The sequence below is a fragment of the Podarcis gaigeae genome (assembly GCF_964106915.1).
Source record: "Podarcis gaigeae genome assembly, chromosome: 2".
NCBI classification, from domain to species: Eukaryota; Metazoa; Chordata; class Lepidosauria; order Squamata; family Lacertidae; genus Podarcis; species Podarcis gaigeae.
The window spans coordinates 37,082,002-37,100,795 of record NC_139679.1 but is presented as its reverse complement, the minus strand read 5'-3'; the positions used below and the strand labels follow the sequence as shown (position 1 = coordinate 37,100,795).

Here is an 18,794-nt window from a genome sequence, read left to right as displayed (position 1 = left end):
CATTTTTTAAAAATGTTTAATGTGTTTGATCACATAAAATACATATTTGTGTACGAACTTTGTCCTTAAATACACATTTTTGAATGCATTTTAGTATTTTTATTATCTTTTACCTGAGAACTATGTTGCAAAAATAATAAGGGTGCAAAAAGTGGAGGATAATTGTGTTCTAATCTGCTGTCCAGGAATGCAAATAGACTAGGTCACTTGAAAATGAAAGGCCAAGTGAAATAGTTGAGCATCCCTAGGCCAAAGGCATGCCTTCTCCTATAGAAACCTGCCTGTTCATACCAATTGTCATCTGAGGCTCTTCTCTGCTAACCTGCCTTCAGAACCTGCATTTTTTCCTTCTTTCCCTTTTAAGTTTATTTTAATTTAAACATACAAAACATATGAACATTTCCATTCTTTACACACCATACAATTATCTTAAATGTTCTAACTCACGCCCTCTCTAAAACAATGCAGTATAAGTTAATATGCGTTTTTGTATGCTAATCTTGCCATCCAGCCATTAATTATTTAATATAGCTTTTATGGTCTTTCATATTGTTTTCAAAGTACCTCATTTCAGCAGTCAGAAAGCGTTAAATGACCCTCAGTTAAATCTTTGCTTCATTTAATTGGTAAAGGGGGAACAAAATATTTCAATTTGTTCTTCTGTCTCTCCACACCCCCCTGCCCATCACAGGGTCTACCATGTGGTGGCACCTCGCCTTTTGAAACGCTCTCCCGGGGTATCTCCTCCATATCTAGGCCTTTACCACTTAGGCACTGATTAATGACTATGCCATTTTCCCAGCTTGTGCTGAAATGGATGCACGACTTTTCTGCCGTAAGCTGCCTTGAGCACCAGAAAAGTGGGCTGAACAATATTTTGAATGGCAGTGACTCACTCAATGTGGCAGAGCTTCAGTGCTAGCTTTGAAGCGGAGCCACTTCCAGGATGGTAGCGTTGCAGGATGGTAGCGTTGCAGTGCCTTGAACATGCAGCTCTCTCCAGAACCGTTCTGTCCCTTTTTGTGCAGCTGGACCGCTTGGAACTGGACCCCTTCCGACAGCAGCTGGAGGAGCGCTGGAAGGATATCCGGAAACAGCTGAAGGAGAGGATGCCACAAGAAATAGGAGACGAAGCTGCTGGGATCAGGAGGTAAGAAGGTCTGAAGACAGACAACTCTTATCTTCCGGTAGACGTATGAGAACAGCGGGCAGATGTCAAGCCAAATCTAATGCACGTTGCCACACGTGTCTCACGTTTGTGGGTGTTGTGCGAAAATGAAAGCCTCCAGCATGCCAATGCACACTGCCTACAACATGCTCCTTGGAACCGTGTGCTGGTTTTATAGTTGAAGGGTCTTAAGTAGAGGATCAGAATGCTGAGACACTGCCTGTCAGGATAAGATGTGTTGGATGGACTATGGCCCTTTGGCCTGGCCTGACCTCAGCGCACTTTGTATATCTAGTATGAGTTCCTGAAAGAAAGGACTTTGGAGTAGCTTGCATCCTAACATAGCACTTTGAAGAGAATGGTTTTTCTCCAGCAAGCTGCGCTCCATACGTCCTACTTCTCTACTGCACTCTTTGGGCTCCGGGTATTTGTTTTTGACACTTACGCTGGGAACAGTGAGCCCTGTTCCAACACCGAAAGCCTTGCCAAAGATGCTTTTTCTACACTAGGTAGGCAACCTAAGGCCCGTGGGCCGGATGCAGCCCAATCGCCTTCCCAATCCAGCCCATGGACAGTCCAGGAATCAGCGTGTTTTTACATGAGTAGACTCTGTCTGTCCTTTTATTTAAAATGCATCTCTGGTTTACTTGTGGGGCCTGCCTGGTCTTTTTACATGAGTGGAATGTGTGCTTTTATTTAAAATGCATCACTGGGTTATTTGTGGGGCAAAATAATTTGTTCATATTTTTTCTCAAAATACAGTCCGGCCCACCACATGGTCTGAGGGACGGTGGACCGGCCCATGGCTGAAAAAGGTTGCTGACCCCTGCTCTACACCATCCTTGGCTTTTCTTAGTTCTCTCTGCTCAAGCTCTTTTCAGAAGTGTTTGCTGCTTCTAGGCATAGTTAGCAGTTTGTGGAACAATACACCCTTGGTTTGAAGGAGTATACCTTGCCTACCTGCCTATATATCTATTCTCCCATGCCATTAGGTTGCCTAGAAACCTCTGCTTTCAAAGAGTAGAAGTTATGTTTTGGGGGGGGGGTGTGCTTAAAAAAAACCTGCTTTGGAAGACTGGAAGCCTTTCATGTTTACTATTGCAGTATGATTAGAGTAGGCCTGGGGTCAAGTGTGTCCCTCCAAGCCTCTCTGGCTTACTCTCTTTACTCTCCCCAAAGTACACCCTCTCTTCTCCCTGGTTCCAGGCAAGTCAAAGGAGTGGTGGAATTGATAGCTCAGTTGGTTAGAGTATGGTGCTAATAACACCAAGGTTGCAGGTTCGATCCCCCTATGGAACAGTGGCATGTTCCTGCATTGCAGGGGGTTGGACTAAATCATGGGTAGGCAAACTAAGGCTCAGGGGCCGGATCCGGCCCAATTGCCTTCTAAATCCGGCCCGCGGACAGTCCGGGAATCAGCGTGTTTTTACATTAGTAGAACATGTGCTTTTATTTAAAATGCATCTCTGGGTTATTTGTGGGGCATAGGCATTTGTTCATTTCCCCCCAAAAAATATAGTCTGCCCCCCCCACAAGGTCTGAGGGACAGTGGACTGGCCCCCTGCTGAAAAAGTTTGCTGACCCCTGGACTAAATGATCCTCAGGGTCCCTTCCAACACTACCGTTCTATGATTCAGCCCCCCCCCCCCAAGTCTGCTGGTCCTCCTTCAGTGTTTTTGCAATGCATGTCTTCAGTAAAAAAACAAAACACACACACACACAATTGTGTATGTTAGAGTACAAAAATGCATTATCTTATGGAAAATTGCCAGCAGAAATGTGTGTGTTAGGTAAAATTACATATAACGTGCACTTCTACAGAGAAATGTACACAAAATTGCAAACAATTTTTTGCCTGGACCTTTCCCCCCCCCCTTTTTAATGCAAGCTAATGTGGAAAAGGGGCAAACTGAATTTTAAGACTGGAAAAGTGAGAACCCGAAATTGATAATTTTGTTCAGATAGGGCTCTGAATCATGGATGTTCCCCTGCCTATAGGCATCTCAATTGCACTCTGCTGTGTAGCTGTGTTTTTTGTTTTTGTTTTGGGGTTTTTTGAAGTCTTTTGGAAGGAGTGGCCCAGTTGGCCAGCTGGCACTCTCTCATCCCTCCACAGTTCTTGTCAATGGATGCTCTTTCCTTCAGTGCTGCAAGCTGCATCACCCATGTGTCACCACCAGAGGGTGGTGGTGCTTGCGACGCATGGGGACATGGGGCACAGCTCACTCACCTCGAAGAAGGGAGAGCGAATAGCCTCAGCCATGGAAGCTGGCAATTACGAATGCATTCTGCTGGGCGGAGGGTGGTGGCACAGTCAGCAGCCCCCATACTGTGTGCCCGTTATGTAAGAAGATAGAGACTGGATCCAACAGCCAGGCAAGCCGCCTCCCAGGCCTTGCTCTCTGCTTCCCTCCACATCCTTTGACGGAACGAAACAGTGACTGTACTTGAAAGAGTGGAGGAATAAGGTGCCAGCAAATGCTTTCCGACAAGAAGCATGGTATCCCCAGGCGAAGTTGTGTGTGCGCAGTTAATTCCAGCTCTTCCTCCAGGGCGATCTTCAAGGAACAGAGAGGCTTGAAGCTGCTCAAATCCTGCCCCATGCACCAAGTACTCTTTCCCAGCAGTAGCTGGTGGTGCCAATTCCTGACTCATAACCCCACTCACCTCTGCTTCCTTAATGTCAGTCAGTTGGGATTAGGTAAAGGTGTGTCATGTTTGGGAGGGAAGGATCTCCATAGCTACCTGATCTCCACCGGAGGAATCTGCTTCCCTCGAGGAAGGGAAAAAGGGGGGTTGGGAATAGAAGTACAGTACAAAGTGCAACCAATGTGCAGTTTTGAAGAGGGGAGTACAGTGGTACCTCGGGGTTAAGAAATTAATTCGTTCTGGGGGTCCGTTCTTAACCTGAAACTGTTTTTAACCTGAAGCACCACTTTAGCTAATGGGGCCTCCTGCTGCTGCTGTGCCGCTGCTGCACGATTTCTGTTCTCATCCTGAAGCAAAGTTCTTAACCCGAGGTACTATTTCTGGGTTAGCGGAGTCTGTAACCTGAAGCGTATGTAACCCGAGGTACCACTGTACTTGTTTTCTAAAGCAGGTTGTTGACGTTCTTTTTAAAAAACAAGTCCCAATGTTTTCGCATGCAATTTGACATTTAGATTTTGAAAATGTGTTGTTCTAAAATATCGAGAATGATCTCCTGTTGCTCTCTGACAGCTCCCCAGGTGGTCAGTTTTAAATAGGAAGCACCCATTCTGAGTGTTAGGATGCCCAAGTTAATTCCACACTGTTATGTTGCTACCCAGGCAGTCAGAAACTACATAGGAACGGGGTAAGAAGGCAGCAGGTGAATGTGCCTGGCCTGCTTGTGCTGCAGTGTGCGAAAAGTGCCTTCTGCATCTCCTCCTCATCCACGGAGAGATCTGTGAGTGCCTGGTGTTACCAAGCACATAAGGAGCTCCCTAGACACAACTTGTGTTGCTTCTTCTTCTGCTGCTGTTGTGAGTCCACAAACCTTTCAACTTCAGGGCATCTCCCCCTTCATGAAAATGTGTGTACAAACTATGATTTTACTCTCCTTCGCACGGACCGTTCAGGCAGACATTTGCATATCCTGTATCAACCCCCCCCCCCCCAAGCACCTGCTCTATACTCCCATTGCCGTAATTCCTTCATTTGGCCTAAGCATCTCTTTTTCTACCCAAACAGGAGACTCCTGGCCCATTTCCACTGCATCTCTTGCGACCGACCTTTGGAAATGGTCGTTCCTGGCCCGTAAGTCCATGTGTGGAACTCTTATGGTGCTTGTGTGCTTATGCTGCTGTCCTGGGACAGAAAATTAACAATCAATATTTATAGGGGTATGTGGTGGTTTAAAAATAGGTGCAGTACAGGACTTGGAAGCTGGGTGATTTGGATTTGAGTCCTCCTTGCTCAGCCATGATGGGGAAACCACAGCCTCCAACTGGTAGCTTGGGTAAAACACATCCCATCAGCCAGCCCAGGCTCCTGCATGGCCTGCCCTTCGGTGACAAGCAGATGTCAGCAGCTGAGCCAGGGACGACTTCCTTGTCCTGTAGCTGCTTCGTTCTCCCACCCCTCCCTTTGCTTAACCTGCCTGCTTATTGTCTTGGCAGACACATCACTACACTCCCTGCTGTGCCAGGTTTACCTGCTCACCAATCCCTCCGGCCATACATGGTTTATGAATTGGAACAAATCAGGCAGCTGAACCGCAGGTACGCAGAGGACAAGGGGCTTCGGAGGGGATTTTTTCTGGTTCCTAGTTTGTGTGTATTTTAAGAGGCAGGTCAGGTGGGAATTGGACGGGGCACAGATTTGGAAATAGGGGGCCTGCTGGGGAGAATGAAACTGAGAAGAGAGCAGATGCAAAGTGCCTCTGGCCTTGGTGATATTGCTAGCATTCTGTTGGGGGAAGGCAGGAGTGGCAGGAAAATAGCTTGCAGCCCAAATACTCCTGCCTAGCAAAACAAGATTTTTCACTGACAGGTTGGACAGAGGGAGCTCCCCCATTTCCTCTGCCCCATTTGCATGTGATGAGAATGGGGCAATCGTTTCAGCAAACTGGCAGGTAGGGGAGCAGGGCAGGGGATTAGCCTCTGTTGGTGTGGCAAGGCTTTTCCTGGCAGCTAGTGGATGCCACTGTTTGTTTCCTACAGTTCTCTTGCAAACAATATTCTGTCACCGTGTAGCAAAAAATTACAGTGGCATCTGTTAACCAGAGGCTAAAAGAAATAACCCCAGTGCCAAAGTTAGGAAACCGGTGGTGGAAGGAGGACAGGGATATAAGGGGGTAGGTGGGGGTGAATTCCTCCAACCATCCCTCTCAAAAATTGGCTGAAAGTTTCCTTTGGGCAATCTCTCAACACATCCTTAGATAGAAGTGTCGCTGGATGGGGCAGTAGACCTCAGCAACCCCTCCATTTGTTACACCCAGAGGATCTTCTGTAGAAAATGTGTCCCATTGAACATGTGTCCTTTGCTTTTTAGATTCTTCATAGCTGTCAGTTTGAGTGAACCCGGTTAGGTCCTCCCAGGTAGCATAGCTCCACGTAAATGTTCTCACTAGTTCCTGCTTTCTCACAAAAGGTGTGTAAAATGCGAGCAAGGCATGCTGGAAGCAACAGGCCTGCTTAACAGTATGATTTCTCTTTTCCGTTCTCTTTATGTGGCTGTTTGCCGTCTCCTTGCTCTCTGGCATGTGCTGCTGCACCCCACCTTTCCCCTTCCCATCCTATTGTACCCCACCCTAGTCTGAAGTTAGGACCTGGTGTTCGTTTTGATGCACTGGAGAAGAGTGCGAGTCTCAATAAGCTGCGCCGCATCCATTCCAAGATGCTCATGGATATACAGAAGGTGCAGAGCCATTACAGTGGTGGAGCAGCGAAGGTCAACGCTCAGATGATCAGGGAGATGCTGCAGGCCCAGTGTCTTGGCTCAACCCCGTATGGCAAACGGTAGGAGAAAAAGTCTTGAGCAGTTGAAGTTCATAGCTCCAAAGCAACGAGAAGCAAAGTAGGGCTGGCACTCAGTTTGAAGGCACCCGGGACAGATCGAACTCCACGCCCCACCCAATTGCAGCTTCCTGGCCTCACCCACCGTACCCCACTTCTGCCGCCACGCCCCCGTTTTTGCCGAACCTGGTGCGAGCCAGGGTGCTCCTCCGAGTGTTGCTCCCCCGGGGGGAAACCAAGCAGAAGCCAGCACACAGGAACACCCTGGCTCTTGCCAAACCTGGCAGGAGCCAGGGCATTCAGCCAAATATTGCTGCTTCCTTGGCTTCTCCACCTGGAGGCGGGGAAGACGAGCAGCAACGCTGCACACTGGAATGCCTCCTCCTCGGTAGCAGGAGTGGTGGAGAGGGCAGAGTGCTGCCTCTTGCATTACCACCACCCAAGGCAGGCGCTGTTCCCTGCATCACAGGCGAGCCGGCTCTGGGTGGTTGCTGCATCAACCTCCATTTTATTATCCCAGAATGAGTCTGGAGGAATAAAATATGTTGGTGGCTCAGGCCACTTTGCTCAGTGCTTCTTTGATGAGTATGGAATTGGGTAAGCTACATTTTAAAAAATCAAAATCAAAAGGAGATGGCAGCAGAGTCAGCTCCAGTGGGCTTTCTGGGGGTTCTGGGCCCAGACATTTAACCCATCATTTCAGGTGCTGATGCTGGGCTTGAAGTAATGCTTCATTACAAAGCCATCCTAGGGATTTCAAGGCATGGACACAACAGAACTCCAGAAATCCCTGAAAGGCAGATTTATGAAACAGTCATTAATACTTAGCTAAATCTCTGGGTCGAGCTCTTGGTTAATTATTTTTATCCAGGTGGATATTCCAAATAGGTTGTGAACAATATCAGCTTTGCAAGAAATCAGCCACAAGAAGAGCAGGAGCAGATAACTATTTGCTGAGCCTTCTCACTTACCAGTGTGGAACTTCTTCACTTTGTTTCACACATGGGTGAAAATTCCTATACACAGAAGCCACTTTTTGGAACAAATTTCTGTGTGATAAGAAGCAACAAACTCCTCATGTGCTCTTAGATAACTGGCATGCAGGATTTATGCAGATTCTTATGCAGAACCAACTTCAGTGTAGGAATTTCGTCATGCCTGAAGCAACCCCTTAAGGTGCTTCTCCTTAGCGTACATATAGCTCTGTGAATGGAAAGAATGCACATATTTAGTGGTCAGACTTGCTGCTGCTGCTGCTGCTGCACGGTAATAAAATCTGGAATTCCAAAGCAAACTCTGAGCTTGAGATGTCTGTTGAACAAGTCAGACCTGACTGCTACAGCTTCACAATATATTTACTGATGTCTGCAGGACAACTCCTTTACCTGCAGAACCAAAGAAGTAACATGCAAACAAACATTAACCTTGTACTGCAGGTCAGGTATGCCACCCCAGTTCCCAACAGCAAAGTTCCACCAAGACTTCAGAAACCCCTCCCATCAAAACTGGCAATGTAGCTTGCATTTTTATTTCTGCTTCACTGTTAGCTTGCTAGTTGCTGCTCCACCTATTGCTTCCATGCCTGAAATTCTACTTTCTGTCTAGGAAGCTCCCTCCTTGTCTACATGCTGACTTGTGACAAGATCTACTCTTTCATTCTGGTGTGTGTGTGTGTGTGTGTGTGTGTGTGTGTGTGTTGCTGCTTGATGAAGTGCAGGCCAGGGAGACAAAGCCAGGAACAGGTTGTTGTTGTTGTACACTGAGTGTGCACCTAATATTTCAGTTTTCCCTTCCACCGTGACCTCTCTGGAGCGGCTTAGTGTTTTCTGCTTTATTTGGGAAATGAATCAGTTTTGACATTCTGAAAATGTTCAGTGTAATTGTGAGTGGTGTTTTGTGGGATAATTAAGGACAGGGGTGCTAAATTGTGATAAATAAATGTAAACCCACCCACCCCCAAAAGTGCTTTCTGAAGTTAGTATTTCAAAATATCCTTGGGCAGGACTTGACCCTAAACAACCTGGGAGCGGCATTTGGCTTGCTCTCTCATATTTATCTTATTTACTTGTCTGTTCCCACCTTTCTCCCTCCAAAAGGAGACTCAAGGTAGCTGCTAAAGTGTACCATGAAAAATCAAGCACAGTATTACTGTGGCATATTACACATATACACTCAACGCAAGCCCCACCGAGTTCAATGGGGCTTACTGTGGAGTAAGCAAATGTAGGATTGCAACCTAACTTTTTTTAACATTCGGCACCGAAACCAAATTACTATTGCACCTGGAAATAAGACCTTTCCTGTTCCCTTTAACCTCTCAGCAGCCACAACAGAAGGTGGTGCCACAGACCTTCCACCTTGCTCATTTCCTGTTCCCCTATTGACCACCTTCTCCCCAGCTATAACATCCAAAAGGAAAGTCCTGCCTGGTCTAGCTCAAGGGTAGCCTGCAGAAGAAGCTGGACTCCAACTCCCTTCAGCCCCAGCCAACATGGCCATCGGTCTTTAATGGAGCTGCAGGCCAACAGCATCCTGTTGGTTATCACTGGTCTAGCTAGTAAGCCATGATTGTGGCTGATGGATGGGATCCCCAGTTGAGTAAGAGGATAGGTTGGGTGGGTGCTGTACTTTTATGAGCTGCTTAGAAGACGGGATTTCCACATGCAAGGCTTACCGGCTGAGATTCTCGTCTTCTGCACAGTTTAAAGATGTGGTAGCCCACCCTGGTCCCCCTTTTCACCTGGCCACTGTAGTGAAGTGAGAAAATGAAGAATAAGGCAGGAGGAGTTGTGGCTGTGTGTTGGGACAGCTGGTCTGTTAAAGAATTGGTGCAGCATGGAGAAGCAAAGCCAGCACTAGCAGTTGGACGAGTATACAGATTTTGTCACAATCCCCCAGGTACCCATGTATGGTTTGGGGTGTTGTCCTCCAGAAACCAGGTTAGTGTAGTCGGTTCGGGTTCAGTCTCACTGGTAGTGGGGAGCAAGGGGAGCAAGAAGACAGAGCACCTGTGCCTTTGACAGTTGTGTAAAAGATGGTGCAGTTTGTGTTACAAGCTATACTTGCTGAAAGTCCACCTCCTACAAACCATTCAAGGTTCGAGAGCCTGCTCTTTTGCATTCGGGCCCCTTACACACCGGGTTGACCTGTTGACCCTTGATTCCTAACAGCGACAGGCTTGCTGATATGTCAGACTTCAGCTACATAAGCGTTCCTCGGCACTGCGGGGGCAGCCACACCCTCACTTACCCATACCGGCGTTACGGACGGCTGCAGCAGTTTGCACAGTCTATGGCACCAGTCCAACCGGACGAAAACGCCATGTTGGCGGTGATGAAGGTAATAAGAACTGGGGGTGGGGAGGAAGACGGAAGGTGGGGCGTGGCAGTCAGGCTGGACTCAGAGCTGACCTGTAGGTTTTGGAGCCTACAAGGGATGCACAGGCCTGCACTTGCTTTGCATGATCCACTTCACATAAGAGGGAGAAATTCAGTCTGGATTGCACTGAGTTTTTGCTCACCGTCTGTCCATTTGGTTTCTTCACATGTAACTTTGAACCTCATCAAATTGATTAGATTTTTTAAAAAAGAAAACACTACTGCACCTTGCATTGGATGATCCCTAGCACTAGTAATAACACAGAGAAAAACTATGCCTAATTTTATAAACCTCAGTCATGTTTTTCCTGGTCTGCTCCCTGCCCCCCCCAAAGCTCCAGTGCTTTCTTTTGTCACAAGGGAAGTGCTGCAGCCCCTTCATTTCCTGCACCTTTTCCACCTCTACAATATCCTTTTGGAGATGTGACAGCCATACTTCTACATACCATCTCAACTAGATTGATATGAAGGCCCTGTGATATCTACAGGTTTGTTTTCAGTCTCTTCCCTATTAATCCCTAGTAAGGAATTTGCCTCCTTCGCAGCTGCCACAAACTGGGTTGACACTGAGCTTTTTCTTCCAAGATCCAGAGACCTCTTCCATGTCACCGCCAGTTCAGGCTGATCAAACTATATCTGAAGTTGGGATTACTTTTACTTTTGTCCCAAGGTGCATCTTTATGTACACTGAGGTTCCACCTCCCATTTTGTTGCCTACCTACCCCATTTGGAAAGATCCTTTCGCCTCAGCCAATAAGGAGGTTGACCCATTGCCACCTGCACACACAGTACCTGCGTGCATCAGTGCCTGTGGAGAGCCCTTTCCCAGTGCCTGTGAGGGAGCATTTCCTTCCTGCTTGCTGTCAGCAGCAGATATGACTGTGGTTGTCGATGGAAAGAGCCCCAGAACCCCATTCCTGTGTCCTTTTTAACATTGGGGAGAGGGGTTATATGAGCTTCCCTACTGAACTTAATAGTCAGGCAGGTTCATATAGGAAATTGAAGAGAAACAAATTTTACTGCTCTTGGTCTTAAGAGAAACCAAATACTTTCTTTTTCCTGACCATGGCCGAACCCTTCTTTCAGTATTAGAGACTTCCCTTCCCTTCATAAACTTGTGCTCATTCACATAGGCTGTTTGCTACTATTTTCTGCTAATTCATTTTAGTAGAAACTGAAACGGGCCTATTTTAGGTTCCCATTTCAAGGCTCTTCTACTCTTGCATGTGGGCGGGGGACACACATTTAAGCTGGTTTTCAGAAACACAAATGTTATAAAACCCAAGCCCACAATTCTGAGTACTGTATAAAGGCTGTGTACTGGAACGGCAACAATAAATGGAAGGCAACACAATTATTGGTCTGGACACACTTGTTGACCTTGAGGAAGTTGCTGTATAGGCTTATTTCAGACCCTGCAAAAAGGGAATAATGTATTATCTAAATGAGAATGAGAACAAGATCACCGTGTGTAGAAAATGCTCCTTTCTAGCTGACATTACAATTTTCTCTTAATGGCAGGACTAATGGCTTGGTATTGTTCCTGTGATACACATTTCACCTGACACCAGCTTATCTCTCTCTGAATTATGTAACATAAAGATAACTGAAAAACAAATTTCCTTTTGACCACACTCTCCTGATTTCTTTTTTTTTATTATCTTTTGTTAGCAAAAAGTTAATTTAGATTGCAAAATGTTTTGTTCATCCTTGCTAGCTCAAACCAGTGCTAGTTCTAGGCCAGTATCCCAACTCTCATAGTGCTTGTTGCTAGAAGCCATGCAAGAAATACAATGACTAAACGGTTTGGAGGCTTCTTGTGCATCAGGATACATGTCCTGATTGTGGGGGCTCAAAAAGCCATATATTTGTTTAGTTCCTTTTTTTTATCTCAAATGTTCTTCTCCCCCAGATACCCAATCAGATGCCCACCATATGAAGTGCAGCCTCTATCTTGGTTTCCACAACCTTGGCCTCCTTTCATATTTCCCTGACATAAAACATGCATCCCACCTCTCTCCCATGAATGGCACTCAAAATAATTAACCACAAGAAATTAAAACAAAAGGAAAGTAAAAATATTGAACAGAATTCTCCCTTCTCCAGCTTTCAATTATCCCCCCCCCCCAAAAAAAATTTTTTTGCCCAAGCTCCTCCTCCTGGTTAGAAATTTAAATGCCACACATAAACAATACAGTATTCAAGTAGTCACCCTACCTGTAATCCAAACCTGCATTATGGACCTGCTTTTAATTTAAGACATACTTGTTCATCTTTTATTACCTCTGCTTAGAAAAATGTAAACATATAACTCTCTTGGTCTGACCTTACCATAGTACAGAGCCCAGTACAGTTGTGGGTTACAGACCATTAGTTCCTGTTCTTCTCCCTTTTCTGGGGGCAAAGTATAGATTTCCTCACCAGTGGCTGCAACTGGGCTCTTTCATTAACTTTTCTAATTCTTGAGGTTTTTAGGACAATATTATATTGTTGCATTTTTAAGTTGACAACCATGGTGTGTTGGATTTACACGAAAGCTACCAGTCTAGAAGATGAGAGCTTATCTTCCGCTCGGGCTGAAATCTTACAAATATATGCACTGGGAGACTACTTCGGATGTCAGAGTTTTAAACCAGTAGATGGACACCAATGTGATAAAGGGTTGGGACAAATTCAGCTTAAAATCCAAGTTGCCTGTCACATCATTGACAGTCTGTACAGTGGTACCTCGAGTTACATACGCTTCAGGTTACAGACTCCGCTAACCCAGAAATAGTGCTTCAGGTTAAGAACTTTGCTTCAGGATGAGAACAGAAATTGTGCTCCGGCGGCACGGCAGCAGCAGGAGGCCCCATTAGCTAAAGTGGTGCTTCATGTTAAGAACAGTTTCAGGTTAAGTATGGACCTCCGGAATGAATTAAGTACTTAACCCGAGGTACCACTGTATCTGTTTACTGCAGAGGGGATTCCAGCGTTTCCCACTCTTTCTCAGTCAATGGAACCACCAACAGGTTGCAACCTAGAGATGGAGTTTCTACCTTTGTAACCTCCTTGGTAGAGTAGGGCAGCCTTCTGCAACAATGTATGCTCTCCAGATGTTTTTGGACTCCCATCTCCCATCAGCTGCAGTCAGAATGGCCAGTGGTTAGGGCTGATGGGAGTTGTAGTCCGACAAAATCTGGAGGTTGGAGGTAACATGCTGTCAGGACTGCCGCTAGGTCCCAGCTCACAGAGGACCAACGCCCAGTGGATATTATATACAAAAGTCTTTATTGAAGTTTGGTTTCCATTTCCAAGCTCTGGGCGCGCAGGCCCACGTCTTAACGCTAGACCGGCTAAGTCCCCTCTGACTCACTGCTCCACCCACACCAGTTTAAGATTCTAGCCCGGCTCCACCTCTTGCGCTGCTCTTTCCTGCGTTGGGTCCTTCTGCCCTCTGGGGTTCCCTCCTTCCTGGACTCCTCTGACGCGGAGCCTCCTGAGTCTTGCCCCTCCCTCCGGCAGGCTTTAGGACCTGGCTCCCTTCCCGGGCTCCCCGCTGTGCCGCGCTCCTGTACATTTGAACTTGGCGCGCGCGCCCAGCCGGTGACTTTCCTTCTGACCGTTTCCCCGCTTCCTGATGTGGGTGTTGCCAAACCTGACTCCTCTCCTCCCTCTGGTGGTGAGGACACTGGTCCCGACTCCTGGGACTCCCCCTCCCCACTGCGCTCTGGTGGAGACGCTGGCCCTGATCTCCAGCTGCTGTTCAGGGACTCCCCGCTGGCCCCTCCCTCTTGAGGTTTCTCCCTTGGAATCTCCCTTGCTCTGGCCACCGGCGCTCCCTTCTGTGAGTCCTCCAATTCGCTAGAGAGGCTTGTGGAATAACTCTGGCCACTGTCACTGCCTGCGCCCCCCTCGTACTCCTCCTCCTCACTCTCCATTTGCTCCCCCTCCTGTGTCTCTCCTTCTGAACCCCTGACACATGCAAACAGGTGTGAGTGGACAACAGGACTAAGGAAGAGATGGGCAGGGAAGCTGTCACTGGATCAGGGAATCTAAAAGGCAAACCAGGGATCACTAGGTTCCAGCCTGGCCACCCTACTGTCAAAGTGAGAAAGCTTTTCAAGCTCCACTGTAAGTGTTGAGACTGATGGAGTGAAACTGCAGGACTGGTTTGTAATGGATTTTTAATGTTTGCCCTTGGGGCTAAATTGAAATCTGCCCTGTGCTTGCATTGATTCCTAGCATGAAGAGGTAGATATACTGGGTCTTGATGGTCATATCTACAAAGGACGGATGGACGCACAACTCCCATCAATAACTGGAAAGGACGGTAAGTGTTATATTCCATGTGCAGATGCTTTGGGTAGATTTTATTAGCCCTTTCATGAACACTGTTCAGGTTATTAAGTGTTAATATGCAGAGCTGCCTTTACCTTGCATGGAAAATGTGAAACATTTGCCTTCAGCTGCAGAATGCAAAGCCAGCACCGTTTTCCTGCTGCCGGTTTCTATGGCTAGGGGTGATTTAAGAAAAAGAAAAGAGCTCTAGTCCATCTCTTGAATGACCCTTACTCCAGTCTCAGAGCTGGGAGATGTACAGCAATTGCCAAATGGTTTACCGCATGGACGGGGAACCTGTGACCCTTCAGTTGTTCCCTGTCTGCCATCTCTATCACCTCTGACCATTGGCAGGCTGACTTTGGTTGATGGGAGTTGCAGTTGAGCAACATTTTGGCAGATCAGATCGCAGGATCCTCGCCCCTGGTTTACTGAATAAGCACATCTGTAAGAGACCTAACAGGGGGTTGGACTCGATGGCCCTTGTGGTCTCTTCCAACTCTATGATTCTATGATTCTATGACCTGGTGCATGTAAAAGGATGGCTCTTGTTTGGCTTCTTTAAATCACTACATCACTATTTGTATGTGTGTAACAGAAATACTGAAGTGTCCTTCCACCCTCTGTGCTTCTCCCACCAGGTGTTTTAAAACAGAGAAACAAGCTCATTCGGTCGTCCTCACAAAGGCATCATCCCACGCTGAGTGACATTGCCAATCTTCCAGCTCGTCCCCACACTGCCAAAGTGTCTTTGCGCAGCATGTCAGGTAAGTTCCGAGCCAGGTCAGGATCCAGAAAAGATGAGATGAGACCCACTCAGATAAGATAGTGAGGTTTCCTTAATTTATATACTCATTCTGGGATTAATATAGAATAGGACAGTCCACACAAGTGGAGCGTCTATGAGACAAACTCTGCTTTTATATTGGTTTTATACTGTACCTAGGGCCCCTGCAGACATCCTTTTTATGCATTCATGATTATTTGTGCTAATGATGACATTGGCACAGTTATATGTGATTTCCGTTATCATTGGCATCTACATTGGACATACAGTTTTGTTTCCAAACGTTGCATGTCCCATAATCTCCTGCTGAAATCTGGTAACTTTTCATGCCCAGAATGTTTGGGGTGGTGATGGATGGTCAAGTTTAAATACACTACTAATCCATTGTTAATTGCACCTGCAAAAAAAACCAAAACTCACTAGTCTGGTCGGCCTTAAAACTGTTGTGGCTTTCCCAAATAATCCTGGGAATTGTAGTTTATAGAGGGAATCTTGTTAAGAGAGCTGTAGTTTGCACACACTCTTTGCAGAACTATGTTTCCCAGAATCCCTTGAGCAGGGGAGATTTCAGTTAAGCCAGTTTTAAGGCTTTATAGAGTGGGTATTTCCTCTGTGCGTTCTATAGGCCAGTTCCATTGTACATCTTTGCAGATTTTGTGCTCAGGGAAGTAGCTTCATGCAGGTTCTTTAAATTAATAAAAAAAGGGCCAGCAAAGGCTTCTAGTGAGAGGACTGTCACTGGTTCACTGATTCTAGGTCTGCTTGCAATCTCCACGCCTGCCAATCCATCTGTCCATTATAGAGAGCTCCCTTCTGGTAGCACCGTGGTGCTGAACGCTCACATCTGAGATGTAATTGCAAACACAGTCAGTTAGAACAATTGGACTGTGTGCCAGACTGATTGAAGAGCACTGCAGGAAATCATGGGGCTGCTTAGCATAGACCAAGAGCACTGTTTACTTAGCAGCGCACCTAACTTGTGGAAATGTACAGAACCCGTCGGTGAACTTTGCCTGCCCTGTGTGGCGAATGTGGGGGAAGAGTGGAAGGAGCAAGGCTGAGGGTGAAAGGGAAAGGAAAGAGCCAGTGGCTGCTGGAGAAATTTTAACCACCTGGATAAAATTATCTTTCTGCTCAAAGCCGGCAGTCATTTTGCATATAGGAATGACAAGAAGGGCTTGATGCTCAACCCCATTACACCTCGGCTTGAGGGCTGCTTTACATGTTACAAAATTGGCAGTACACTAAGTGTACCCGTGAAGCAGTCTGTAACACATGAAAGGCAAATATACTTTTTTAAACTGAATGTGGGAAAACAAGTATACATTGTGAGAAGACTGGACCAATAAAGGCTCTCCACAGCCTTAAAGGTGTAGGGATGTGGGTGTGTGAGAGAGGGGTGTGTGATGTGTTTCCTTGGGTGGAGTACATATGATGCAGCAGGTATATTCTGTTCTGTGCATAACAATAGAAAAACTGCTAAGAGGATCTGGAAGATCATTCCTCTCCTCTTTAGCAGGAGATATAGAATTGCAAATGCCATATTTCATTTTCAATAGTGACTTCTAGCACTGAAAACTAATCCTGGGGTTAAATGCTGCAGTCAAATTAACCCTGCCTCCATTCAACAACTGACTGTTTGAGATGCTGCTATCTTTTAAAAACCTAGATCAAGCGTCACAACCCCATAAGTCTAAAATGTTTGTCAAGGTAAATGGGCCAGTGCAAACATGCCAATTTTGTGCATCGCTTTCACTTGCAAAATAATTAAAATAAAATAAAATTGGAAGCCTTCAAAGTCCATGCAAGGAGGCATGGGTCTTGAGCCTTCTGTTGGTGAAAATTCGTGCTTCTAGCAGTCAAAGTCTGGCTAAGTGAAGCATCAGGCTTTCTGCATGGGAGCTACATCTTCACTTTTCTAGCAGAACCAAAGCCATGTAAAAAACTAATAAATTTGCATTCAAGGTCATAGTGCTGAGCAGACCTCTTATCCACTGCCCTCCTGCTGTCGTGCAAGACAACAAGTGGGAGAGTGCTACTGCACTCAGCTCCTACTTTGGAGCTTTCCACAGGTATCTGGTTGGTTACTGTGAGAACAGAATGCTGGATGAAATAGGCTATTGGCCTGATCCAGCAGCCTCTTCTTCCATTCTTCCATTCTTAAGGTGATCTGAAGCTCTCAAGGCTACTTCCCACATTATAAAATAAGCTGGCACAACCATATATGTAAGGAATTGTGAACCAGGTGCCTGCTAGATGTTATTGGAATGCAAACCTCATTATCCCCAACCATGTTAGCTGGGGCAGATGGTAGCTGTAGTCAAACTCAGCCCTCCAGATGTTTTGAGACTACAGTTCCCATCATCCCTGACCACTGGTCCTGTTAGCTAGGGATGGTAGGAGTTGTAGTCCCAAAACATCTGGAGGGCCAAGTTTGCCTATGCCTGCTGTAGTCCAATGGATAAAATATTGGTTAATCAGTTTCTTATACTCATAATAATTAGATCTGGGCTCGTAGTCCATTCCAGTTCTACAATTCTATGGCGGCTGTTCTGTGTTGCAGCTAAGTCTGCAGGGGACAAATCCACAACCCATTTGCGGATCACGGAAGAGCCTGGAATGCATGACAGAGAAACCATTGAGCTACGAATGACGATTCCCTCAAGACACTCAGATGAGCAGTCAGCATAAGCAGAGACCCACCAGCTTTGTGCCCCAATGAAAGCATGGTTCTTACAGATGAAAGAAAGACAATAAAGAGTGAACAAAATATGAAGAAGATCATGCAGACATACTGCTGCCACAGGAACACAGCCTCCTTGCTGTGCTTTGCCTACAGCAGGTGCAGTCTCTGTGGTTCTTCCATACAGTGATGTTCACAAGGGAAGGGCTGGGCTGGGCTGGTATGGGCTTGGGACCAAATATGTTTGGGGGGGGGGTAGCAACATATCCTTCTGTAGAAACCAGTTTTACTGGGTCTGTGGCCATTCATTTTATTTGTCCAAGGAAATTCTTCTGTTCAAACCAGTTAAAGAGACAGCTGATTTCGAGTCTCAACATCTTCAACTTCCTCCTTTTCCTCTTGTTGTTTCTTATTCCAGAGCCAGGCACACATTGGCCACTGAAATAAAAAAAGTTGCTGTGACATAGAGGGGCAATCGGGTTTGGGGTCTAGCTAATTGCTGCCCCTGTTGACTTTAGGGAAGGTGGGGGGAAAGATACAAGACTGCAGTGGCTGAGTGGAGCACTGCATGTTGGGCTATGTATTCTTTAGTTGTTGCAGTTTTATCTTAGGAAGTTAATACAGTTGCTTTTGGGTTCAGCACGTATAACTCATGACAAAATTTATCACTCCTACGTTCATTAATAAATATGGAATTCATAGCTTTCACCAGAGTCAGTAATTCAGATCTGTTTCCAGAGTGGAACTATTTACTGTTCAAAATTTAGATGGCCATTTTTGTTTGTTTTGATGCAATGCACACCAGTAAGGATACCTGTGAGCAAAAAACTAGTTCTCACTAGAGATTGAACATGCTCAGCAGGTTCCTGCTTATAATGTCTACCTCTTAAACTGATCAGGCCATGCTAATTGGAATGTATGTAGTATGAAAAGATGATATGTGTTCAGTTATTTGGCAACCAATGTAAAATTTAAATGGGTT

The 18,794-nt window shown here is 46.1% G+C and overlaps 1 protein-coding gene across 3 annotated transcripts in view; it reads left to right on the top strand.

The window, feature by feature from the left end:
- Positions 1–18,518, top strand: part of QRICH2 (glutamine rich 2) — a 42,053-nt gene extending 23,535 nt beyond the window's left edge. For 2 of the 3 annotated variants that reach the window (XM_083725609.1, XM_083725608.1), the window contains 8 exons: positions 1,029–1,150; positions 4,880–4,945; positions 5,308–5,409; positions 6,445–6,648; positions 9,816–9,984; positions 14,247–14,334; positions 14,984–15,109; positions 17,693–18,518. In XM_083725609.1, the coding sequence (XP_083581735.1) occupies positions 1,029–1,150; positions 4,880–4,945; positions 5,308–5,409; positions 6,445–6,648; positions 9,816–9,984; positions 14,247–14,334; positions 14,984–15,109; positions 17,693–17,820 (1,005 nt within the window). In that variant the 3' untranslated portion in view covers positions 17,821–18,518. The remainder of the gene's footprint in view (positions 1–1,028; positions 1,151–4,879; positions 4,946–5,307; positions 5,410–6,444; positions 6,649–9,815; positions 9,985–14,246; positions 14,335–14,983; positions 15,110–17,692) is intronic. The other variant, XM_083725610.1, reaches the window with a different exon arrangement.
- The last annotated feature ends 276 nt before the right edge of the window (positions 18,519–18,794 follow it).